General features: G+C 43.8%; 1 protein-coding gene across 4 annotated transcripts in view; it reads right to left on the minus strand.

Moving 5' to 3' along the window:
- Positions 1–27,879, minus strand: part of UNC13B (unc-13 homolog B) — a 580,491-nt gene that overhangs the window by 220,834 nt on the left and 331,778 nt on the right. For 2 of the 4 annotated variants that reach the window (XM_040336016.1, XM_040336015.1), the window contains exon 1: positions 6,058–8,493. The exons of the other annotated variants lie outside the window; for them this stretch is intronic. In XM_040336016.1, the coding sequence (XP_040191950.1) occupies positions 6,058–8,062 (2,005 nt within the window). In that variant the 5' untranslated portion in view covers positions 8,063–8,493. Of the gene's footprint in view, positions 1–6,057; positions 8,494–27,879 lie in introns of those variants that run through there. 4 annotated transcript variants of the gene reach the window in all.

The following is a 27,879-nucleotide window of genomic DNA, read 5'->3' on the forward strand; positions in this document are numbered from 1 at the left end:
TCAGCAGACAAGTCCGGTCGTGTGTACGGCCGACTGGACAGGTTTCCAGCGGACAAATGTTTCTTAACATGCTAAGAAACATGTCCGCTGGAAGCCTGTCCGTCGGACATGTTCGGTCGTCTGTACAGACTCACCGGACATGTCTGCTCGGCCCCAAGCCCTCGCATGCGTCGAAGTGATTCGACGCATGCATGGAAGTATTTACCTCCCAGGGCCGCGCACGTCGCGGACCGTTTTCAGCGGACTGTTTGGTCGTGTGTACAGGGCCTTAGAGTTCATATAAGACAGTGGTCTCCAGCAGCGGCCCTTTGCTTGCTTTTATGCGGCCCTTGGGGCACCATTGAATCCACTGATATCAACAATGGGGCATAGTTTCTCCTACGAACACCAACAATGAGACACAATTCCTTCCAATGACACCAAGGATGGGGCACAATTACTAACAATAGGGCATTCATTTTCCCCATTGATGTCAGGACCTTTTCGACTCCCAATGACCATTGTCCGGCCCTCGTAAACTCTGAGGCCTCGTACACACGACCGAACATGTCTGCTGAAACTGGTCCGCGGACCAGTTTCCGCGGACATGTTCCGTCGTCTGTACGGCCGACCGGACAATTTTCCAGAGGATCGGACAGGTTTCCAGTGGACAAATGTTTCTTAGCATGCTAAGAAACATGTCCGCTGGAAGCCTGTCCGTCGGACATGTTCGGTCGTCTGTACGACTCACCGGACATGTCCGCTCGGCCGAAAGCCTTTGCATGCATCAAAGTGATTTGACGCATGCGAGGAAGCATTGACCTTCCAGGGTCTGATGGTGTGTACAGCCATCAGACCAAAATCCGCCAGTGGACATGTCCGATGAAAACGGTCCGTGGACCGTTTTCATCTGACATGTCCCGTCGTGTGTACGAGGCCTGAAGGACAGTAAACTGGCCCTTTGCTTAGAAAGTTTGGAGACCCCCGATATCAGCTTCAATGTATCTATTGAAGGTTAGTGGTGGTTTTCTTTCGCTATTGGAAAAGGCGTTAACCTCTCACAGCAAGTATATTGCCGAAACCGGGGGGGAAATTGCTGCAGACGTCAGCTAGCAACAATCAGAACAGATCTGTTCCATCCTCTGTGAAAAAAAAAACTGGAGCTCTAAAAAAAAAAAGCTATCCCATGCAGCTAAAGCCCAATACAGCCCTATAAAAGCATATATTAAATTAAACTTACATGATCTTTGCAAAAACAAAGCAATTACCACTATTGCGACACAAAAAATAAAGAGAAGATAGCGGAAGGCACAGCTTGCTGGCCTGGCCCCATGAGATTTTAGAGAAATGCACATATTTTTTCCTGGAATGACCAAAAGGTTCGCTCTTGACGACACAGAGCTGCGGCAACAATTATCCCCCTCCCCGCCATCGCCTTTCCATCAGCAGCTGGGTACCAGAGGCTCTGTCAGCTACAACCTGTACACTCAGCACATCAATTCAGGTCACACGGAGGTAGCAGCAGGGTCCGTCAGCCGTGGGCTGCTAAATACACTTAATAAAATGTTGCAGGCCTGTCATTTAGGTAGAGACGTGACAATAACAATCTGCTGGAAACATTACAATACGTGCGCGACTTTCATGAAAGTTCCCAGAAAAACACAAAAAAAATATATGGGGAGAAAAGTATACACATCAACTTCAGCGGTGTTCTCCTGGAAACGTGATTATGGTAAATAGCCCTCAATTTACCATTACATCAGTTTTACCATAAAAAAAAAGTCTAACGCTGGTCTTTTTTATATTTAAAACCAACCTCCAGCTTCAAAAAAAATTATTGAAAACAATTTCCACCCCACTACCTGGAAACTAACCAAAAGGTTTTTTTAAAAGTCCAAAAAATACCAAAATTACTAATTTCAACCTCCAGTTACGTGACACTGGGGCCCTCAGTCCTCTTTCTTCTGTAGAGTCGAAGGGTTCTTCTTCAGGATCCCCACATGGCTCCCTGCTGGCATGGTAACTCTTTCTATTGGCTGTCCACCTGTGCGGTCCTCATACAATCCAGAAAACTAGCCAGCCAAGAACCTTAAAACGGGAGTTCACCCGAAAAAAATGTTTTAACCTTAGATTAATGCTCATTTTGTCAAGGGGAATCGGGTAGTTTTTTTAAAATCTAACCAGTACTTACCGTTTTAGAGAGCGATCTTCTCCGCCGCTTCCGGGCATGGTCTTCGGGACTGGGCGTTCCTATTTGATTGACAGTCTTCCGACAGGCTTCCGACGGTCGATTACATCGCGTCACGAGTAGCCGAACGTCGGTGCGGCTCTATACGGTGCCTGCGCACCGACGTTCGGCTACATTCGGAAAATCGTGACGCGATGTATGCGACCGTCGGAAGCCTGTCAATCAAATAGGAACGCCCAGTCCCGCAGCCCATACCCAGAAGCGGCGGAGAAGATCGCTCTCTAAAAACGGTAAGTACTGCTTAGATTTAAAAAAAAACGACCCGATTCCCCTAGACAAAATGAGCCTCAATCTAAGGTTAAAAATTAACTTTTCGGGTGAACCCCCACTTTAACTTCAACGGAGAGGAGCTTTGCAAAAAATATGGAAAGGTTCAATGATGGACCCACTAATAGGAAGCTTTCATTGAGGTCCCTGTCCCAAGCTGAGAGATCCCCATGACTAAGGCCCCTTTCACACTTATAAGACTTGTCCCACGATTTGTGATGGCAAAGTAGCATGACGAGTCGTTTCCCATTATTTCCAATGACAACCATTCATATTAGTACGACTTCAAGTCGTTTCGACTTTAAAATAGTCCCTGCGCTACTTTGGTGCGATTTTGATGCCACTTACACAGGCAATTTCCTGAAATCGTGGCAAAATTGCAGTAAAATCTTGCGGATGGGGAAAAAACACGTTGGGGAAGCGTGGCCTGGATGGAGTCCGGGCTGAGGTTACTTCCACGTAGGGCCCTTGAGACTTTGTTTTCCCCCCCAAGTGGAAAAAGTCATCTGAATTGGAAGCAAAGGAATACCCCCCCCCCCCCCCATGGTAAAAAAAAAAAACACTCGTTTTTTTATAAACCTCACAAAGAAGGTTTTAATTTTCTACCAAGTTTTAGTTGGCCTTTTTTCAAATGGTGCCTGACCAGGGAAGCTTCTTGGTTATAGTGGGTTACTGTATCAAACTGTCTTTTTAATAAGGCTGGTATATCACTCATTGATATCTTTGGCATGTGAGCCAAACCTTCTATTTAAGCAGACATAATTCAGCGCCATTTATGAACCATTATCAACAGGTTAGACATCAGTTGTGGTTTCGTTGTCTACCTAGCACCTCAGATTGTTCCCAACCCTAGACTATTCCTACATTCAAACCAATATCATTAAAATGGTCACAGAAGCTGAACAGCTTGACATTGACCTTCCCCTACACAACCCTGAACTTCAGCCCCCACCGGGAGATAAGCATACTAATCTAAATGACCAAATCTTAACATACGGTAATTCTTAATTGACCTAGGCCTTCACCTACACTCAGGGGACTTCAGCCCCCCAATGGGAGATAAACATACTAATCAGATTGTTCCCAGCCCTAGAATATTCCTACATTCAAACCAATATTATCATAACGGTCACAGAAGCTAATCAGCTTGACCTAGACCTACCTCTACACTCAGGAGACTTTAGCCCCCAACGAGAGATAAACATACTAATCCAAATGACCAAATTCTAACATAATTCTTAATTAATTCTAACAATAATTCTCATCAAATGACTTCACGCATATATTTTGGGATTGCCCACAGATTCAGGACTATTGGCGGGAGGTAACGCAATTTATTCACAGCCTAACCACTGTTGTATGTGTATATTGTATTATTATATTGTAGGTCCAAAATTGCCCTGTTTTGTAACCCAACATTACAAAAAAAGCTTCAATAAAGAGAATTTAAAAAAAAAATTCTAAATTTACATAATCCAAAGTCTACGTTTTCCATTCCCAAATTAAATAGCATTGTGTAATTTCGTCAAAGGGTTCTGGGACTGCCCTTGGCCTTTTTTGTTGGCTGTACCTGGTAGAGCTTCTGAGAAAGCTACTCAAGAGGCATCCATGGGAGATGCCCAGACTACCTGTGCTAGTGCTTCTATATTCAATTGATATGATGACTATTATTAAAGCATTTATGTTTTTTTTTTAATATTGGTGGTTTGATCAACAGCAAACTTAAAAAGGTTCTTGGCCTCTTACATGTGATACAAGAAAAAAAGATAACTTAATACAAAAGTAAATTCATACCATACGTGTTCAGTATCATTTCACATGTATTGTACTAAAAATATATTCAGCTCTGTATCCCAAGGCTTACAGTATCCGTCAGTCAAGATGACAAAAAGCAGTATAGACTTAGACCTGAACTTTCTTAATTATTCTCGGCTGCAGAAGAATTATACTGTATGAATATTCGATAAGTTATGCTGTTTCACGGCTGCTCAGGGTGAAACGGTTGACCTGACAACACTGAGAGTCTGTCCTCCCACGCCGTATCTACACAGCTCTGAGATCGAGGACTTGGAAGAAATATACTGGTGAAGGGCTATATCCTTTAATATATAAAAATAATATACTTATATCAAATACATATAGCAGAAGGCACTGCTGTGATAAAGACAAGATTTAACCTAAATTGCTGCTACTTTGCAGATCTGTGGTTTAGAATTAGTCTGAAAACACTTTTTGTTAACTTTATAGACAAATGGAAAAACAAACGTTCTGTCGATCCAAAAACAAAAATGGTGAATACTTTTGTTCCATCATTTCTTTCGTTTTTCTCCCCCCCCAAAAAATCCAGTATGTTGGATCAGGCATGAAAATAGCAGCTGGCACACTGATGATGCGCAAAATTAATGACACAATGATCAACAATTTTTGTTTGATTTTTGACTCATATTTGGCCTACTTTAGAACAGTAGTAGTTGAATAAAACAATAATTAAAGGGTTATTAATGGTTTGAATAAAATAAAAAAAACAACAAACATGTCATACTTACCTCTGCTGTGCAGCTCATTTTGCAGAAAAAAACTCAAGACCCACCTATTCTGAGGGGGCAAATAGAAGGAAATGGATACCAAGCGCCTTGAGGCGATTCAGTTCGCATTTGTAGCGCTATACAAGTTTCTCACTCACTCACATAGTGGCTTTGAACCTTATCTTCTGGGATCCCTCGTGGCTGTCTCAGCTCCTTCCCACATCAGCTAACCCCCCTGAGAAGCGCTTTCCCAAGGGGGTTACCTTGCGGGCGCGCTCCCGAGTCCTGTTTTTCGGCGTCTATAGCTGCCAACTATAGGACTTGGCCCTGCCCCAGCCCTCTCGTCACTGGAGATGATTGACAATGGCTGCACTGTTATCAATCTATCCAATGAAGAGCCGAGAAGCCCGGCCAAGAAGCCAGTGCGTTTATGACGCAGGACTTTCGAGGACTCAGGTAAGTAAACAGGGGGGGCTGCCTGTAAGCATTGGATGTTTTTTCACCTTAATGCATGGGATGCAAGCTTTACAACCCTTTTAAGAGATGGCTAGTGGCCATTGTGCTGTGTTGATGGCTGGTGGAATGTCCACCAGCAATAAAAAATCTATAAACTATTTAGCATCTCCAAATTTTATTTCAGAAGACCTAAAAAAAATATTTAAAAAAAAAGGTACAATTTGGGAATCCTAATGGCTTATATTTTCTAAGACTTGAGTAATACGTGACCTTTTGATAAGAGGTTTTCAGTAAGGTTATATTAACACATGCTTGACATGCTCTGCTGCCCTGCAAAGTGCACTTTAGCTTCAGCTCTGTTTCCAAGCAATACCTTTTATCAAGCTAAAAGGGGAGATGGTAACAAATCCTTGTAAGTAACATGCAGACCGAGGCTTGTGACCAATGATGAACACCAAACAGATGAAGATGCTGGGTGACAACAAAATGACAAGCAACATAAAACTTCACACTACCAATACCCCAACACCAACCCAAATGTTACTAGCTCAATACCTGCACCAATGGTTTCATTTAATATACCTGAGGTCATCTCTTCACCAGAAACCCAAAAGGTTTCCTGCACTATGTCCTTCAAGAGCTTCCGTTGCATTTTCTTTTTCTCCCGCAATACATTTTTGAAGTTGTTGATGCATTTGTTGAGATATATGGTCTCCACGCACACCTGATCAAGCCTTAGAGGTCTACCCTCCCTTATTACCTCTACCAGCTCATCGACTTCAGTCATCTGCTCAGGAGATGATATTGTCTGAGGGGCTTTAAGGTCTACATCAGGGGAAAGTATCAAGGATGGGATAGAAGATTCATGTGGCAGAGATGGGACCCGGTTAAGCACAAAGTAGGCATCTTCTTTAAGATTGGAACTGGAGCTGTAGCTATTACTCATGCTGGATTGCGTAGGAAGACTGTCATTGAAGTGGCCACTGCCAATGCTGTTCAGTCTTTGTAAGGTTTCGCAATCGGGCACTGGGAAACTGGGCTCTTTATGTTCCATAAAGACATCAGGACTTTCAAGTTTATTAAAAACAACTTTTAAAGCTGATCGGAAATGATTAAGAGCTTTACCCAATTTATTTGCATAAAACTTAATGTCTACTATATCTATATTTTCAGTTGGCTGATCAAGATAATCTCTAAATACGTAACCAGTCTTATCCTGACCTTCTAGGTCTATATGGACCACCTCTTTTAATGTTTCTGCTACTGTCCCAACAGAGCACTTGTCTACGGTGTCATCGAAGCTTAAAGAGGTGAAACTGCCTGAAGGGTCTTTAATGATCACATTTATTTTTTCTGTACTTCTAAACTGGACCCGGGAATCACAGGGGACCAGGTCACCTTCTTTGACTAAGCCTTCGTGGTCATCAACGATGGAGCAACATCTATGTATAGCAATCTCTGCTTCCTCAGCCTCTGCGGATGCACTCAGATGGTTAGAGCGAGTTAGCAGTCTAGAGCATCGGCAAGTCTTCGTCTCACCGGTGGAAGGCAGATTGGTGAAATGAAGGTTTTTTTGAGATTCTTGTGAGTCAAGGCGGATACAAAGTTTACTTACACTTTTCTCCAAACATTGTTCACAGCTTTCCTTCATTTCACCCCTCGTTGCCTCAGTTTCCGATAAACTGCATTTCTTGGCAAGTGTGCATTTTTGTGCAAAGAGAAATTCCTCGGCACCACACGGAGCTTCTGTGCTTTTGTTCTGATATCTTATGCGAAATGACTCCGTTTTGCGTTCACCCCCGGTATCATCTGTCCTTACCACTGCCTTATCTAGACTCAGAGAACTCCACCTGTTCTCTCTCAGGCCCTGTTGTAGCACAGAGAGCGAGTTGGCTCTCAGCCGGTTTTGAAAATCATGCTCTTCAAAAGGAACAATTCTCACTCCAGAACTCTGAAAGCTGACAGATTTTTGAAGGATAGCTTCTCTGTGATTTGGATGAGAAAGCTTAACAATAGTTGGCCTAGGCCCTAACAGAGCATCGGACCCACTGCCAACCCTGTAGGCTTCTTTTATATACTCGGTGCTTTGGATACCATTAAAGCAATGGTGGTCACACAAGAAGCAGTGAACCCTCTCCAATGTGTTTTCATCTTCATACTCTGAGATTCCAAAAAAATACAACACCGTCCCATCACATAATGGATCTCTAACAGACTCTATGCTAGGAGATAGTACAGATGTTTTTGGGAATGTCCCAACCCCGCCCTGCAAGCCTTCAATCTCATTCAGAACTGAGTCAACACAAGTGGACACCTCTTCAACAGAACCTGTAATCAAGCTTAAATGTTGCTGCAATTCAGCGATCTCCGCCTGAATTCGGCTGATGCCTTGAAGTTCCTTAAGGATATATTCTATTACATCGGCAGAGCGGTCACTGGCTGCAGGGCTACTCCCAGGGCTGGACTCCAAGAGATTTTCACTGATTTCCTTCCAGCTCATTGTGATACTTATGGTGGAAAGATCTGGCTGGTCTGAGGAAAGTCCATTGCTTTGACAAGGGGGAGACCAACTCAGAAGTCTGCTCATCTGAAGAAATCTTGGTCAGTATGGTCATTTCCATTGAGCTCCTCAGAATTCAAAGATAACTGGAACTGGTGTCCCATTTGGACTCTACCTTGTCAGCACAAAGACCAATTGCTGGCTTGGAATCCTTAGTCACATCCATGAGTTCAGAAGCAGCTTGGATGACGGTGTTATCCGATTTTCTCGTTATGCTCGTTATGCCACATACAAACAGGTCACCATCTATTTCCACCGGGGAGACCTGGCGGTCATGGTTTGTAGACAATTTATCCACAGGCCCTTGCAGCAACCTTTTCATCTTCTCCCTCAGGCAGAGGGCTAACTTCTGTCTTTTGGATGTCTTTATAGACAAGATTTTCACGGGAAGTGTTCTGTGCTGAAGGGAGCTGTGATTTTCTCTCTTTTTCCACTTGCTTCTGGCAAACATCCTCAACCATAGCAGCTGGCACTTCTCATAGCTTTAGGTCTCAAGAGTAAGGTTAAGGTATAGCCCTCCGACAACGTACAATCGGCAGAGTTGGTTCCTCCATGCTGAAACTACAATTTGTAGATAGTACTGTACAATGAGATCATCCCAGCTATCAAAGCAAACACTTTCAATAGCAATTAAAAAAAGACAGTTTTAGAAGAAAGGTTTCTTTAAAGTGAATCTTTCATCAGCATCAATGGGTGTAATTCTGGAGTAATACATTTTCGGAGCAACAGGTCAAACTGTGCAGGAAACGTTTGATACAAGGTCGGGACAAATCATAATATACTTCTGGTGGTTCGTGCAATGGTTAGCGTTTATTCATAAACTTGAAATCTTTTTTCCAATAGAAATAAAAAATGTTCTTGTAACTATGCAGCTTTGACTCTAAAGTCAAAGATTTTACTGCATCGGGCATGCCACGCACTCCATCATTTGGCTGTTGGGCTGCCTATCTGAAACACATGTGTACAGTTGACGGAGATCAGGGACTTTTTAGGCATCTGCACACAGGATATTATAGGAGTACAAATTTATTACCGTATTTTCCGGCGTATAAGATGACCTTTTGGATGCAAAAAAAATGCATCCAAAGTTGGGGGTCGTCTTATACGCTGGATCTGTCTCTGTCAGGCTGCGGACATCCATGTTTCAGGCTGCGGGCATCCATGATTCAAAAGCCGCACCTCCTCCTCAGACTGTTCCGTGATAGGCGGAACACTCATTTTCCCAGCAGGGCCTCTGTTCAGTGTTTCGTCTATCACGGATGCCTTCTCATCCTCGGACGAGAGGATGAGCAGTTGTTCCTGTCAGCGGTTGTTCTGGCTACCCCTACTAGTAGGAAGGGGGTAGTCGTATACGTATACGGCGAGTATATCCCAAAAACCAACATTTTTCCTGGAAAAATAGGGGGTTGTCTTATACGCCCAGTCGTCTTATACGCCGGCAAATATGGTAATACAATTTCATTAAAACCATCATATAAAATCAGCAGTCGATCAACCACAACGATATATCTATATCTATATACAGTACACATACACAAACACACACACACACTATCCAACAAAATTAAGTGCACCCCTCACATTTTTGTAAATATTTTATTCTATCTTTTCATGTGACAACACTGAAGAAGTGTACAGCTTGTATAACAGTGTAAATTTGCTATCCCCTCAAAATAACTCAACACACAGCCATTAATGTCTAAACCGCTGGCAACAAAAGTGAGAACACCCCTAAGTGAAAATGTCCAAATTGGGCCCAATTAGCCATTTGTCCTGCCCGAATTGGGAGCAGGTGTGTTAAATTTGGTGTTAATCGCTCTCACTCTGGTCAAACTGGTCACTGGAAGTTTAACATGACACCTTATGGCAAAGAACTCTCTGAAAATCTGAAAAAAATAATTGTTGCTCTACATAAAAGATGGCCTAGGCTATTAGAAGATTGCCAAGACTCTGAAACTGAGCTGCAGCACGGTGGCCAAGACCATACAGCGGTTTAACAGGACAGTTTCCACTCAAAACAGGCCTCACCATGGTCGACCAAAGAAGTTGAGTGCATGTGCTCAGCGTCATATCCAGAGGTTGTCTTTGGGAAATAGACGTACGAGTGCTGCCAGCATTGCTGAAGAGGTTGAAGGGGTGGGGAGGTCAGCCTGTCAGTGCTCAGACCTTAAGCCGCACACTGCATCAAATTGGTCTGCATGGCTGTCGTTCCAAAAGGAAGCCTCTTCTAAAGAGGATGCACAAGAAAGTCTGCAAACAGTTTGCTGAAGACAAGCAGACTAAGGACATGGATTACTGGAACCATGTCCTGTAGTCTGATGAGACCAAGATAAACATATTTTGTGTCAGATGGTGTCAAGTGTGTGTGGCAGAAACCAGGTGAGGAGAACAAAGACAAGTGTGTCTTCGATACAGTCAAGCATGGTGGTGGGAGTGTCATGGTCTGGGGCTGCATGAGTGCTGCCGGTACTGGGGAGCTACAGATCATTGAGGGAACCATGAATGCCAACATGTACTGTGACATACTGAGCAGAGCATGATCCCCTCCCTTCAGAGACTGGGCCGCAGGGCAGTATTCCAACATAACGACCCCAAACACATCTCCAAGATGACCACTGCCTTGCTAAAGAAGCAGAGGGTAAAGGTGATGGACAGGCCAAGCATGTCTCCAGACCTAAACCCTATTGAGCATCTGTGCGGCATCCGAAGGTGGAGGCGCGCAAGGTCTTTAACATCCACCAGCTCTGTGATGTCGTCATGGAGGAGGGGAAGAGGATTCCAGTGGCAACCTGTGAAGCTCTGGTGATCTCCATGACCAAGAGGGTTAAGGCAGTGCTGGAAAATAATGGTGGCCACACAAAATATGGACACTTTGGGCCCAATCTGGACATTTTCACTTCGAGGTGTACTCACTTTTGTTGGCAGCAGTTTAACATTAATGGCTGTGTGTTATTTTAAGGGGACAGCAAATTTACACTGATTTACGAGCTGTACACTCACTACTTTACATTGTAGCAAAATGTATTTTCCTCAGTGTTGTCAAATGAAAAGATATAATTATTTACACAAATGTGAGGGGTGTACTGACTTCTGTGAGATACTGTATATACACATACACACAGAGACCATCCTCACATCTACAGGTAACAACCACAAGTGAATGTAGCCCAACGCATTTCAATTTTAGCCAGGGGAGCACAAGAGGGTGCTATGTGTCCCACAGGACTGCCCAATAAATGGGGTTCTGGAGGGCCCAACGAGACCATTTGTAGGGTTGTCCCGATACCACTTTTTTAGGACCGAGTACGAGTACCGATACTTTTTTTTATGTACTCGATACCGAATACCGATACTTTTTTTTAAATGTGTCCCCAAATGCAGCCATGTCCCCCCACAAATGCAGCCATGTCCCCCCCACAAATGCAGCCATGTCCCCCCCACAAATGCAGCCATGTCCCCCCCATACGCAGCCATGTCCCCCCACATATGCAGCCATGTCCCCCCCACATATGCAGCCATGTCCCCCACACATATGCAGCCATGTCCCCCACACATGTGCAGCCATGTCCCCCACACATGTGCAGCCATGTCCCCCACACATGTGCAGCCATGTCCCCCACATATGTGCAGCCATGTCCCCCACATATATGCAGCCATGTCCCCCACATATATGCAGCCATGTCCCCCACATATATGCAGCCATGTCCCCCACATATATGCAGCCATGTCCCCCACCTATATGCAGCCATGTCCCCCAAACATATGCAGCCATGTCCCCCACATATATGCAGCCATGTCCCCCACATATATGCAGCCATGTCCCCCACACATATGCAGCCATGTCCCCCACACATATGCAGCCATGTCCCCCACACATATGCAGCCATGTCCCCCATATATATGCAGCCATGTCCCCCACATATATGCAGCCATGTCCCCCACATATATGCAGCCATGTCCCCAAACATATTGCAGCCATGTCCCCCCACATAAATGCAGCCATGTCCCCCACATATTGCAGCCATGTCCCCCCACATATGCAGCCATGTCCCCCCCGGGGGTATTTGCGGGAGTACAAGTACTCCCGCAAATACTCGGTATCGGTCCCGATACCGATACTGGTATCGGGACAACCCTACCAGTTTGCAACATAAAAATGTAGATGGGGGGGGGGGGAGAACTGATTGATCTATAATGGAAGAAACCTATTATGTCAGTAAATCACTTTGATCGTTACTGTTCACCCTCCTCGGAGATACCCTTTGGAGATAAAAACTTCTCTTTACATGAAAGAAATCCATATATACTATAGATGGGGTTCAAGAGGGCCAAACAAGCCCAATCTCCAACATAGACTTATATCCGGTTTGCTTCCATGTAAAGAAGATTTCTAAAGGGTTTCTTCGAGGAGGGGGAACAGCAAAGATTACAGATCAGTGATTTACTGACTTAATAGGTTTCTTCCATTATAGATCCATAACCAATCTTTATTTTTTGCCCCCTTCTCGGAGATACACTTTGGAGATAAAGGGCCAGATTCTCAAAGAGTTACGCCGGCGTATCAGCAGATACGCCGACGTAACTCCGAATCTAAGCCCGCCGTATGTTTAAGTGTATTCTCAAACTGAGATACACTTAAACATGCCTGCGCCGTCGTATCTTAGAGTGCAATATTTACGCTGGCTGCTAGGTGGCGCTTCCATTGCGGTCGGCGTAGAATATGCAAATGAGTCGTTACGCCGATTCACGAACGTACGCTTGCCCGTCGCAGTAAATTTACGCCGTTTCCGTAAGCGATACGCGGCGTAAAGATAAAGCTGCCCCCTAGGTGGCGTAGCCAATGTTAAGTATGGCCGTCCTTCCCGCGTCGAAATTTGAAAATTTAACGTCGTTTGCGTAAGTCGTCTGTGAATGGCGCTGGACGCCATTTACGTTAACGTCGAAACCAATGACGTCCTTGTGACGTCATTTAGCGCAATGCACGTCGGGAAATTTTAGGGACGGCGCAATGCGCAGTACGATCAGCGCGGGAACGCGCCTAATTTAAATGATCCACGCCCCCCTACCCGGATCATTTGAATTAGGCGGGCTTGCGCCGGAGAATTTACGCTATGCCGTCGCAACTTATACAGGCAAGTGCTTTGTGAATCAAGCACTTGCCCGTAAAACTTGCGGTGGCGTAACGTAAATGAGATACGTTACGCCGCCGCAGAGATGCGGCGATCTACGTGAATTTGGCCCAAAATCTTCTCTTTACATGGAAGAAACCCACACATACTCCTATGTTGGTTGGAAACTGGGCTCATTGGGCCCTCCAGAACCCCATTTAGTGGACAGCCCTGTGGGGACCTATAGCGTCCCCTTGTGCTCCCCTGGCTAAACACTCCCTTGGGAAGTTGTTGTTCTTTGACACATTGTGGCATTCAGTTGTATCTTACTGTAAGGAAAGTTCTTTATGTACAAGTTATCGACCACCATGTCCCCCTGATGTGCCGCATACACACGATTGTTTTTTGGCATGAATTAAAACGACGTTTTTAAAAACTTCATTTAAAATGATCGTGTGTGTGGGCTACTCATAATTTTTTGGCTTCTGAAAAAATTTTGTTTTTCGGGATGTAAAAAATGATCATGTGTGGGCTAAAACGACAATTTAAACCCGCGCATGCTCAGAAGCAAGTTATGAGGCGGGAGCGCTTGTTCTGGTAAAACTACCGTTCATAATGGAGTAAGCACATTCATCACGTTGTAATACAGAAAAGCGCGAATCGTCTTTTACTAACACGGAATCCGCTAAAGAAGCCAAAAGGAAAATATAATTTCCCCTTCAGAGTGCCGTCGTACGTGTTGTACGTCACATTGCTTTGTTCATCATTTTTTTAAAACGATGGTGGTGTGTAGGCAACGTCGTTTTTAATGATGAAGTTGGAAAACCTTCGTTTTTTGGACATGCTGAAAAATGATCGTGTGTACGCGGCATAAAAGTGAGGATGGTCTCCGTGTATATTTCCTTGTGGTTGATCAGCTGCTGATTCTCATTGATGGTTTTAATGAAAATGTATTCAAATTTTTTTTTTTTACTTTTATAACATCTTGTGAGTAAGATATTATAGTAAGTGCCTAAGCTCCATATCTGAATCCATTGACTTGAGGACTATTACTAATCAATACTGCCAAAGGTACGATTGCAATAGCAAAAATGTAGGGGGGGGCCGAGGACAACCCTTCCTGGTCCCCCTCCCTAATCTCAGTCAACTGTACACTATTCTATACATATGGCACCCAGCAAGATTAGACTTACAGAATATCTGCCAGACATGATACCAAATGAAAAGGACTCGCCACTCCAGGTATAACCGACACCCCCACTGGAATCGGAGTGCTAGCTCCGGCTTGCCTCCGTGGTAATTTGTCAAAACAAGAAACAGCTGCACCTCACATGGGCTCTAAGTAAAGGTTTTACTGGAATATGAAAATATTCAAAATTACAACAGCAGTGGTTACTTAATAATACTGGTTATTACTGTTTACTGATACATTTCTGTTGTGTGAAACACGTCTATGTTGACCACTGCTGACGTCCTCTATTGGAATATGAAAATATCCAAAATGACACCAGAGGACATCAGCAGTGGTCAAGGTAGACGTGTTTCACACAACAGAAATGTATCAGTAAACAGTAATAACCAGTATCATTTATGATTAAGCCATTTCTGTTGCGTGAAACACGTCTACCTTAAACACTGCTGATGTCCTCTGGGGTCATTTTGGATATTTTCATATTGCAATAGAGGACACCAGCAGTGGTCAAGGTAGACATGTTTCACACAGTAGACATGTTTCACACAACAGAAATGTATCAGTAAACAGAAATAAAAACAGTATCATTAATGATTAAGCCATTTCTGTTGCGTGAAACACGTCTACCTTGAACACTGCTGATGTCCTCTGGTGTCATTTTGGATATTTTCATATTCCAATAGAGGACATCAACAGTGGTCAAGGTAGACGTGTTTCACACAACAGAAATGTATCAGTAAACAGTAATAACCAGTATCATTAATGATTAAGTCATTTCTGTTGCGTGAAACGTGTTTACCTTGAACACTGCTGATGTCCTCTGGTGTCATTTTGGATATTTTCATATTGCAATAGAGGACACCAGCAGTGGTCAAGGTAGAGGTGTTTCACACAACAGAAATGTATCAGTAAACAGTATGAAAATATCCAAAATGACCCCAGAGGACATCAGCAGTGGTCAAGGTAGACGTGTTTCACACAACAGAAATGTATCAGTAAACAGTAATAACCAGTATCATTAATGATTAAGCCATTTCCGTTGCGTGAAACACGTCTACCTTGAACAATGCTGATATCCTCTGGGGTCATTTTGGATATTTTCATATTCCAATAGAGGACATCAGCAGTGGTCAAAGTAAACGTGTTTCACACAACAGAAATGGCTTAATCATTAATGATACAGTTTATTACTGTTTAACGATACATTTCCGTTGTGTAAAACGCGTCTACCTTGAACACTGCTGATGTCCTCTGGTGTCATTTTGGATATTTTTATATTCCAATAGAGGACATCAGCAGTGGTCAAGGTAGACATGTTTCACACAACAGAAATGTATCAGTAAACAGTAATAACCAGTATCATTAATGATTAAGCCATTTCTGTTGTGTGAAACACGTCTACCTTGAACACTGCTGATGTCCTCTGGTGTCATTTTGGATATTTTCATATTCCAATAGAGGACATCAACAGTGGTTAAAGTAGACGCTTTTCACACAACAGAAATGTATCAGTAAACAGTATCATTAATGATTAAGCCATTTCTGTTGTGTGAAACACGTCTACCTTGACCACTGCCGATGTCATTTTGGATATTTTCATATTCCAATAAAAAACATTACTTAGAGCCCACGTGAGATGCAGCCGCTTCCTATTTTGCCACACGTGATAGAGAGCCCAGTGGCCAACCGAAGGGGTGCAGACGGCAGGCTGACAACGCTGTTGCCAATTGCCTGACCACTGTCGTGCAACAAGAAGTAGAAGAGACACGCACTGTAGCTGTAAGTGGTGTAAAAACCGGAATAGGAGACGAGATCGAGAAAGGTAAAAACGTTTTGATAGAGAATTCTACTTTTAGTTTGTCTAATTAAAAAACAAAAAAAAGTGACAGTTGCGCTTTAAAATATAAAAATTGCACCCTAATTAGATGCGATGAATGATTCACAATAAAGCAGGAGACAATTATAGAATACATTTCCTGCATTGTAACCGACACGTCATGTTACTTTTCTGAGCTGTGCGCGGCGGCAGACGGCACGACGTGCCCCTTGCCGATTACACATTTATCCTATGGCTGCGTTCAGGTGAACACTTAAGATTCTATCGCCATGGAAACCCCAGAATCGACACCGGCGCTGAGAATTTCCGCGGTCTCCTCCGATCTACGCGCTTCCAAAAAAAAAAAAGATCCCCCACAACAAATCATTTACTATATAAAAACTTTGAATTATCACAAAGAGAAAACAATATTTAAAGTCAAGGTTCTAGAGATTAGTCAAACATCTTCTAAATTGCATCAGCAAAACATGACAATTACTGCAATACAACACCGGATTTTATCCCGCTATTGTGATAAGAGCGTTTAAAGGGGACCTGTCACTTACATAGCAAGATCAAAGCATTGTGAGACACCGCAGATACTGTGAACATTTATGCCGTCACTAAGCAGCTGTGTTTTTTTTTATTTTACACTTTTAAAGTTAAATTCCAGGGAAAAGGAAATCAAATTCCTTGCAGTGGGACTTCTGCGCTGCGTGAAGCCCACCATTTGCAAAAAAAATCAATAAATGCACTCACAGAGGGGGCATCGGTTTGGGTATGGGGGGGTCAGCTTGAAACCATGTTACTCCCTAAATATGGGTGGTTGAATGTTTCCCTGCTATTTGAGTTGTGGTCTCTATTTAAAGCGGAGGTCCACACAAAAATGGAACCTCTGCTGTCCGGATTCCTCCCCCTCGGGTGTCACGTTTGGCAACTTTCAGGGGGGAGCAGATACCCAAGACAGGTATTTACACCCACTTCCGGGGCATAGATCCCCGCATTATCTGCGGGAATCTACGCCACGTCCGGCGCCCCCCCGCTGTCTTCTGGGAGACACACGGGTCCTGTTGTAATATATGTTGTAATATGTTGGCCGATTTATGTGGGATGTTGTAATTTATATATATATATATATATATATATATATATATATATATATATATATATATATATATATATATATATATATATATATTTATTTATTATATATAGTGTAAGTCCAAAATTGACCAGGCCAGATTTCAAACCTGTAATTACAAGTTACACTTCAAAAGAGGCTTGTCGATTGTCAATATGCAAAGAGACAGGATGAAGTCTATTTTACACATCAAACCATTAATCTAATTACTTATTAGAGGGAGCTTATTAGTATGCAAGGATGCATACTAATTAGTGACTCCGGCTGGGGTCATTTACCTGTCACTCTGAAAGACAGGATGTAGATCAAAGACGGCCAATCAAATTGCTCAGCTATTCAGTGAATAGGAAATATAATCTGGGAGTTCAGTCTTGTCACTTAGAGAATATTTTCCCTATGTACTCTCTGCATGTATGTTGGTCTGGAAGGGATCAGAATATATATTCTCTAAGATGAGACTTGGAATTACTCTGTTGGATTTTGTATCATCTGCGGAATTTGGACTTTGTTTGTTATTGGAAGTTAATTAAAATGTTTTCTCTGGAGAGCCTGTGTGTTGCTGCTGAACAACCTAATTTAGAGTCATCATACTAATAACACCTAAGATATCAATTATCTACTGGACACTATACCTTTTTCATATCACTACAGGTCCCAGAAGACAGCAGGGACCAGTGGCATTGCGCAGCGCGAGTCACAAATGCGCAGTAGGGAACCAGGAAGTGAAGCCGCAAGACTTCGCCTCCTTATTCCCTTACCGAAGATGGCGGTGGCAGCATCTGAGAGCCGAGGCAGAGATCGGCTTTGGGTGCCGACATCGCGGGCGCTCTTGGACAGGTAGGTGTCCTTATTTAAAAAAAAAAAAGTCAGCAGCTGCAGTGTTTGTAGCTGCTGACTAATAAAAAAAATAAAATAATGGCGGATCTCCGCTTTAAGGGGGGACAATCTGAGAGACGTTTTTGAGTACTCATGGGTTCTCACTCATGAAGGGTGAGGGGGTTCCAGGGTAGGCTGGTTGGAGAGGAGAGGACTGATTTACAGTTCTCTCAGGATTGGTAAGTCCTCATTTGTGACCCGGAATTCAGAGACTTGGAGAGACTTTGGGTGGAAAAGAACCTCCAACCCTGATTACAGGGACTCTGGTTCTGAAAGTGTTAACCTAGCTGCAAAGGGGGGGGGGGGCTGAAAAGGAGGAAGGAGTCAGCACCTGTCTGTGAGATGGAGAAGAGTAGTTCACAGCTGTGAGAAGGTGTAGACTTGTCTGGGATACTGGGACTTGGTTTCCTGAACTCCTGTGGCTTTTCTTGCACCATGATACAGATGGGAACCTTATCCCAGGTGTGGGACTGGTAATCTGGTGGTGAGTCATAAAATTGTTTTCGGAATACTAGATCTTAGGACAGTTTGTTTTTGCTTCACTAAAGAAAGCTGCAAATTTTCCTGTAAGGCCCCTGTCAGTTTTTTTGGTGGAAAGCTTTTGCGAGCATGCTCCCGTGATACAGCAGCGGGCATAGCCGCCGACTGTATTACTCGGCCCAGCCCCCCAGGGTGCCACGTCATCCGCTGTGATTGACAGCAGCGCCAGCAAATGGCTGCGCTGCTATCAATCCGTCCAGCCTAGTCAATCAACTGCCAGGCTGGGAACCGAAGACGATCACATGGACGCGCGCGGGACTTTCGAGGGGTCAGGTAAGTAAAACTGGGGTTCCGGGGGGGGGGGGGGCGCGCGGTACCGTCGGATGTTTTTTCACCTTAATGCAAAGGATGTATTAAGGTAAAAAAACATTTACCTATACAACCCCTTTAACAAGAGGCTGGTTGGTGATCCCTGGCTCCCCGTAATACAGGGAGTAAAATGCAACATGCTCTAAAAGGTGGAGTTACCCCATCCTTTTCCTTTGGAGACTAAACAAGAATCAATGCAATCAAAGCATTGCCTAAACCACGCCTACCCACATAAACATGCATTGTGGTGAGTGGCATTGGGCAAACATGGAAAAAAAAATTGAGTTGCTGAGATTCCTATGCTTATTCAATCAAAAGTACGACGTTTTCAAGTAAGCTCAATGACTCGGTGAGGCATCTCCCATCACAAATTGCATACCTCCCAACATTTTGAGATTGGAATGAGGGACACCTACTAACAAATGTATGCAGGCATAGGACACACCCCCTGCCACACCCCTTTAAAGGAGAATTACCCCCCAAAAAAGGTTAAAGGGGTTGTAAAGGTACAATATTTTTTCCTAAATATCTTCCTTTACCTTAGTGCAGTCCTCCTTCACTTACCTCATCCTTCCATTTTGCTTTTAAATGTCCTTATTTCTTCCGAGAAATCCTCACTTCCTGTTCTTCTGTCTGTAACTCACCACCGTAATGCATGGCTTTCTTCCTGGTATGGAGTGTCGTGCTCGCCCCCTCCCTTCAACTACAGGAGAGTCAGGACACCCACTAACACACAACTCCTTTCTCTATCTGCCACGTAGAGAGCGTCCTGACTCTCCTGTAGTCCAAGGGAGGGGGCGAGCATGACACTCCACACCAGGGAGAAAGCCTCACATTACTGTGTTTAGTTACAGACAGAAGAACAGGAAGTGAGGATTTCTCAGAAGAAATAAGGACATTTAAAAGCAAAATGGAAGGATGAGGTAAGTGAAGGAGGACTGCACTGAGGTAAAGGACGCTATTTAGGAAAAACAATTGAACCTTTACAACCCCTTTAAATCTACAAGGATTTTTTTTTTTTTACCACTACTATTCATATTGGCTTTTAAAATGTACAAATGCAGCAGTTTAGAGTTTGGATGAAAGGTTTAGCTCTGGGAAACACTTTTTGAAAGATAAAAAGTGCATTTTATATACAACTATAGAGATCAGACCAAAATGAGGGAAAAATGAGGAGGAAAGAGGGACATTTCTCCAAATCAGGGACATTCCCTTGAAATCACAGTTGGGAACTACGCAAGCAGGCCTTCAAGAAGTGCCAGAGAATGGATCCAAACATAAACACACAAATGGACACCAGAAGAATTAGGAAAAATTTTAATGTTTCATTAATACACAATGAAACACGTTTTTATGCAATTTGCTCTTTCAGTTTTGCATATTGATGTATGGATGTGCAGTTTACTCTTTGCATATATATTTTTTCAGTTTTGTAGTCGTGATGAAGGGGGGAGTGTTGCAGCCCCCCAATTGTGTTTTTTATTGTCGAATTGTGAACTATAAAACATTTTTGTGGGACTCTCTCACCTTACAGTGTTCTTATATGTTTATATTTGGATTCATTCTTTGGCATCATTGACTGGGATCTGGTCGTGTTGGGAGATGCCTCGGCAAGCTTTGGAGACTTCCTACATTTGATGGTTTAAATAAGCACAGGAATCTCAGCATCTCACACATTTTCTTTCATGTTAGACCAACGCAGCTCACCACAACGTATGTGTGGTCACATGTCTGCGTTTTGCTCTGTGGAAGGGTCAAGATTGACAAATTACGGTGTTGGCATGTGCTGGGGGTCCATCAGAAAAGAACGGGATGCCACACTTATGAAAACACGCATCCATAGATATGTATGAAACTCATGGTGTATAATGTTGCATTGAAAAATTAAAGATGGTCTCCATCAAGAACTCAATTCTTCAGTTCTGGAAGGACACAGGCAAGTCGAAACGCTCACTGTGATGTCATCGATCCCAGGATCTCCAAAGCAGAGGGAGCACCACCAGAATTCTCGTCATGCTGCCCCAGCCATTAGAAGGTGCACCCTTTGGGTTGGGATCCTCCATGACGTTACTGCTGCGTGCCCAAATGCACTTTTTCTTTTCGATGACAGATTCCATTTAAAGGCAACCTTTTATAAATTAGAGACATGGAGGCGCCCACTGCTGACTGGTCTTTCTTAAAAAAGCTTCTTTCCTGGCTGAAATTCCGACTTCCGATTCTTTCAGTCATTGACTCAGAACACGTTTCAGATTAGAGATCATTCAGACTACAGTCTTCTGTTGCATTGCTGCTTGTGAGTTGCAGCGTTAAAGTGGAACTAATCCTTTTTAAGCAATGGAAGCTGCCATATTGGCATCTGTTTGATCTGTAAGTGCCATGGTGCAGCACATGTGATCAGTTATGACATCTATTTGATGGTTTGACAGTTTGTTGGAGAGCACAACCAAAATTGACAGTTAACATTTATTGCGTGCCGGGAACATAGCTGCTTTTTGGAACCATTAAATTGATGGGTTTAGTTCCACTTTAAGACAGACTGCGCTTCTCTTAGAATGGGCCATCAGCGACCATAAATGGATGAAAGAACGAACGTGCCCGCACATGGTTTTGGACTTATGCACACCATGTTGTTGTGGAAATGTGCGTGTCAACACAACATGCGGAAATGCACATTGTGACGAGAGGGCCCATGGAACCCAGAATCCCTTGGAGAGGTTGGGAAACCCTTGTTTCGGCTCCCCATGCACCTCTTATGTCTAAGTCACCCTGTGCCATGATGGCACAGAGTGACTGCGAAAATATGTCTTGGATTACTTAAAATGGGACAGTAATATGTATACACAATATCTCCCAGGATATAAAGACTATTCTTGGTTTGTTTGATTTTGAACTCAACATGTTAGTTGAGAGAGCTGATCACATTGGCCTCTGTACAATTTAAGAGCCGGGCCGACTCCTGCTGGAGTTCCTGCTTTTGTGTGAAGGTGTCATGTGTTTATACTTATGATAATGTATCATCTACTGTGTGAAGCTCTGTGACAACAAGTCTGACCTGTAGGGCATGGAGTCACATCAGGTGCTTTAAGGAATTAGTTAATTAGCTCATGTTAATACATGTTTCTGGTTACAGGTGTATTGTTAGAGTAATAGGAGCAGGAGGGGGGAACCTCCTCTTTAACTGCATACAAGACTTGTATTTTGGTTCTAATAAACAGTCCATGTTCAGCAACTAAACAAGTATCACCTTGTTTTGTGCTTGCGAGTGGTTGGAATATCTGATATCTATATTCAGACTGGGAGGAAGTGGTATATGACGAAAACACTCAAGCGGAGTGTGGGACGTTTCGTTACACACATTAAGTGCTGGGGCAATGTGGTGTCATGAATAACATCCCAAAGCACCTGTCAACAGAGATGCATTGCAGTGGAGCTTAAAAGTATAACTAAAGGCAAAACTTTTTTTGTACACTTTAAATGGAGTGGAGAGGGATTAGAACCCCTGTCTGTTTTCATTGCTGTCGTTGCTGTTATGGAGATTCTCCCTCTCTATTTCTCCTGTTTACCCTTATCCTTGAAAGTAGAAAAAAAAAATCCCATATTTTGGGTTATCCCCAGAAAAGTAATAGAGGGAAAATCCAATGGGGACACTAGTTCTGGTAACCTGGGGGTCCTCAAGGAATTCTGTTAATTTGCAGGGTTTCCCTTTTACTTCCTGTTTGGCTATTGAACAGGAAGTGAAGGGAAATTTTTGCAATAGGACAACACAGGTGATGAGAAAAAAAATCTAACCGATACCAATACTAGTATCGGTGCCAATAACGAGCATTTACACGAGTACTTGCAAATGCTCCGATGCTTGCTCTGATACCTGGGCCATCAGGGACGATCGGGGGGGGGGGGGGGCACCCATCTCCCTGTGTAGATTTCAATAAAACAGCCGACAGCCTTTACAACCACTTTTACCTACGGGTAAGCCTAGATTAAGGCTTTCCTGGAGGTGCTTGAAATATCTCCTAAACCTGCACGGGTTAGAAGATATTTACAATAATGACGGGCGCCGATGTCTACGGCGCATGCACCGTAGATAACGGCGCAGGCGCACTTTAGAAACGGCGATCGTGCCGCTTCTAAAGGAGGCTGTGCCGTGACTGGCGGCCGGAGCTGCGATACCCGGAAGTAACCCCCGGAAGAGATGTCGGCCACTGGAGCAGTGTACGAGGACAGCTGCAGGGGCTTCGATCTGAGGTGAGTATTACATAATGAGCTAGTATGCTATGCATACTAGCTCATTATGGCCTTTGTCTTGCAGGTGGTGTTTTTTTTTTTTTGAAAAGTGGGTTTACAGCCACTTTAAAACAGTATTATCGATGCAACTCTAGTTATAACCCTCACTTGCTCTATCAAAAATGTGAAAAATAAAGAGTTTGCCTATGGTTCTACTTTAGGCTCCATTCACACCGATGCGTTTTTTCGGCGTTAATGCATTCAATAGTGAAGCAAAAGGTTGCACACCAACTATGCCAGATTATATCCAACTTTATTAAACCCAGGAAAAGCCCACTGCAGCCCCTGCTTAGCACCACTCCTCCAAAACAGAGGTGTCAAACACAAGGCTCGCAGGCCGAGTCCGGCCCTCCAGGCCATTTCATGTGGCCCTCGCGTTTCTCCTGCAGCTGCAGAAGAGCTCGCGTTTCTCCCAGCAGCAGCATAAGGAAAGGGGGGTGCACTGTGATGTAAGGGAGAGTGGGGGACTCAACTTCTGATGGTGGGGTGGCTCTTGGCATCTAGTATATGGGAAGGGGATGCGCTGGACATCTAATCTTACAGATACAACCGGCCCTTTTGAGGGCAATCATAATGCCCATGCGGCCCACGATAAAATTGAGTTTGACACCCCTGATCTAAAAGGCTACACCCAATATATAGCTAGATTCAGGATGGCGGGCGCATAGTTGCGGCGGCGTAGCGTATGGCATTTACACTACGCCGCAAGTTAGCAAGGCAAGTACATGATTCACAAAGTACTTGCCTGCTAAGTTACGGCGGCGTAGCGTAAATCGGGCGGGCGTAAGGGCGCCTAATTCAAATAGGCTAAGGGGGCGTGTTTTATGTTAATGGGGGTTGACCTGACGTGATTAACGTATTTTACAAACGGCGCATGTGCCGTCCGTGTACATATCCCAGTGTGCATTGCGGCAAAGTACGCCGCACGGTCCTATTGGTTTCGACGTAAATGACGTAAATCCCTATTCACGGACGACTTACACAAACGATGTAAAATTTTCGAATTTCGACGCGGGAACGGCGGCCATACTTAACATTACTATTCCAGCTATTTGATGGAATAACTTTAGGCCTGATAATGCGTTACGTAAACGGCGTATCTGTACTGTGTCGGCCGGGCGTACGTTCGTGAATAGGCGTATCTAGTGATTTACATATTCTACGCCGACCGCAATGGAAGCGCCACCTAGCGGCCAGCCTAAATATTACACTTTAGGATACGACGGTGTAAGACACTTACGCCGCTCGTATCTGAGCCTAATTTAAGCGTATCTGGTTATCAGAATACGCTTAAATTAGCGCCGGCGCAAATTCAGACTTAGGCTGGTGTATCTACTGATACGCCAGCCTAAGTCTTTCTGAACCTGGCTAATAGACTTGATTACTGTGAACGAGCCCATACTGGTGGAAACATTAGAAGGGGTTTCATTGTGCTATATCTGGATTTAAAAAGTTGGATGTGATCTGACTTCATCGATCTGGGATTTCCTGTGTGGTTGCGCTTCCATTTGGTTGCCCCCCGGAGTTTTGGAGGTGATAGATTTATATACAGACAGAGAGCAGCGACATCTCTCTGCATGCCAGGTGAAAGGTGCCACATTAATGACTCAAAGAGGACTCGGGTCAGCATAATAGCCAGGTAAACAGCAGTTTCAGAAGCAGAACAGCTATGGCAGCCTTTGTTTATGCCAAGGTTTCTGTAAGATCTTTTCACTACTACAAAGGAGATGAATGATCTCTCACCTGAAACACATTATCATCAAAGTGTTACAAATAAGAACATTGCTTGCAAAGAAAAAACACTCTCTATAATGAAATAAAAGGCACGGTTTTAATAATAATATAAAAATAAAAAAAAACATTGCTATAATATAAAAGCATTATATTAAAATAAATGTGTTGCCTGTAATAATATAAAAGCAATGTAATAATACAAAGAGATATACAGAAGCTTAAAAGGAGAAAGACAATTTAGTCAAGGCTGCGGGAACATAAATGCATCAGGGGCCGTAATCCCAGACAGACTGGGAAATGTACATAACCGAAGCGGAAATGCTCTTATCAGTCAGAATGGACGGTGTGAACTCGGAAGACTGAACAATGACTAGTGCCAAATATGTAAAACCAGCCATTCTCAACCGATGACGCGTACACACGATCAGAATTTCCGACAACAAATGTTCGATGTGAGCTTATGGTCGGATATTCCGACCGTGTGTAGGCTCCATCAGACATTTGCTGTCGGAATTTCCGATAACAAATGTTTGAGAGCTGGTTCTCAATTTTTCCGACAACAAAAGTTCTTGACGTAAATTCCGATCGTGTGTATCCAATTCCGACACACATAAATCCTACGCATGCTCGGAATCATTGAACTTAAAGCGGTGGTTCACCCTAAAATGCAAGTTTCTACCATGAAATACAGCATAGTGGCGTGAGCTACAGTATGCCTTTTTTTTTTTTGCGCCGTACTCACTGTTTAATCCCGGAGATAAGTTTCAGACTCCCCGCGGGGAATGGGCGTTCCTAGTCAGAGGGGACAATGATTGACGGCCAGCTATGGCGCGTCACGCTTCCCGAGTAGGACTCTGCTCTTCGCGGCGCTTTACGGCGCCTGCGCACAGACTAGGAGCTGACTGCGCAGGCGCCGTGAAGAGCCAAGTCCTATTGCGGCTATTTCCGTGAAGCGTGACGCGCCATAGCCGGCCGTCAATCATGTTCCCCTCTGCATAGGAACGCCTACTAGACTGAAACTTAACTACAGGATTAAACAGTGAGTACGGCGCAAAAAAATAAAATAAAGGCATACTGTAGCTCGCGCTAGTATGCTAGATGGCATGTTAGAAAAAAAATTAAAAATTTAGGGTGAACCCCCACTTAAATTTTTCGTTGTAGTGTTGTACGTCACCGCGTTCTTGGCGATTGGAATTTCCGACAACATTTGTGTGACCTTGTGTATGCAAAACAAGTTTGAGCAAACATTCGTCGGAAAAAAATTCACAGTTTTGTTGTCGGAAATTCCGATCGTGTATACGCGGCATAAGGCTCCTCAAGAGGTCGCATTGGGGTTCTTTAAGCTGTGGATGATTAACCCCCCCATATGATGGTGCCTTTATAGTTCCAGGCCCATTGCCACTTTTTAAAACTAGTAGTATGACACTAATGACCTTTTTATCTGTCTGTAAGGGTGACTATTCTTCCCACTGATCATCCCTGTAAAGGGAAATTTCCTAATGGCCCCTAGAAGTTCTTAGCAGGGGTTCCCTGAGACCTGAAATTATTTCAAGGGTTTCCTTTAGAGGCAAAAAAGTTTGAGGAAAGCCGATATAAACAAAATGCCAGTTTATTGTCCTTCGGACTTTAGGGGGGCCAGACTTTGGTCATAGGAGTAGAACATGTCCCGACATCAGAGGGATAAAGTCATGCCCCATCATCGGTTCTTGTGAGAGGAATATAGTCCCATTGTTGGTATCAGTAGGAGAAATTAAGAGAGTAATTGTATTAAGAGAGGTATGGACTCCAGAGACAGAGATATAATTTTGCCCCTGTACAAATCATTAGTAAAACCTCATCTGGAATATGCAGTTCAGTTTTGGGCTCCAGTTCTCAAAAAGGATATCGGAGAACTGGAGAAAGTGCAGAGAAGGTCAACCAAACTGATAAGAGGCATGGAGGAGCTCAGCTATGAGGAAAGATTAGAAGAACTGAATGTATTCACTCTTGAGAAGAGGAGATTAAGGGGGATATGATCACCATGTACAAATATATAAGGGGTCCATATAGTGAACTTGGTGTTGAGTTATTCACTTTACGGTCAACACTGAGGACAAGGGGGCACTCTTTACGTCTAGAGGAAAAAAAGATTTCATCTCCAAATACGGAAAGATTTCTTCACAGTAAGAGCTGTGAAAATGTGGAACAGACTCCCTTCAGAGGTGGTTCTTGCAAGATCAGTAGATTGCTTTAACCACTTCCCGACCGCCGCATGTACATATACGTCGGCAGAATGGCACGTACAGGCACATTGGCGTACCTGTACGTCCCTGCCTAGACGTGGGTGGGGGGTCCGATCGGGACCCCCCCCCCCCCGGTACTTGCGGCGGTCGGATTCCCTCGGGGAGCGATCCTGGACGACGGCGCGGCTATAGCTATAGGCTTCCTTTATAGCCGCTCCGTCGCGATCGCTCCCCGGAGCTGAAGAACGGGGAGAGCCGTATGTAAACACGGCTTCCCCGCGCTTCACTGTAGCGGCGTATCGATCGTGTGATCCCTTTTATAGGGATACTCGATCGATGACGTCAGTCCTACAGCCACACCCCCCTACAGTTGTAAACACACACTAGGTGAAACATAACCCCTTCAGCGCCCCCTGTGGTTAACTCCAAAACTGCAACTGTCATTTTCACAATAAACAATGCAATTTAAATGCATTTTTTGCTGTGAAAATGACAATGGTCCCAAAAATGTGTCAAAATTGTCCGAAGTGTCCGCCATAATGTCGCAGTCACGAAAAAAATCGCTGATCGCCGCCATTAGTAGTAAAAAAAAAAAAAAAAAATTAATAAAAATGCAATAAAA

The sequence above is a fragment of the Rana temporaria genome, chromosome 1 (assembly GCF_905171775.1).
Source record: "Rana temporaria chromosome 1, aRanTem1.1, whole genome shotgun sequence".
Lineage (NCBI taxonomy): Eukaryota > Metazoa > Chordata > Amphibia > Anura > Ranidae > Rana > Rana temporaria.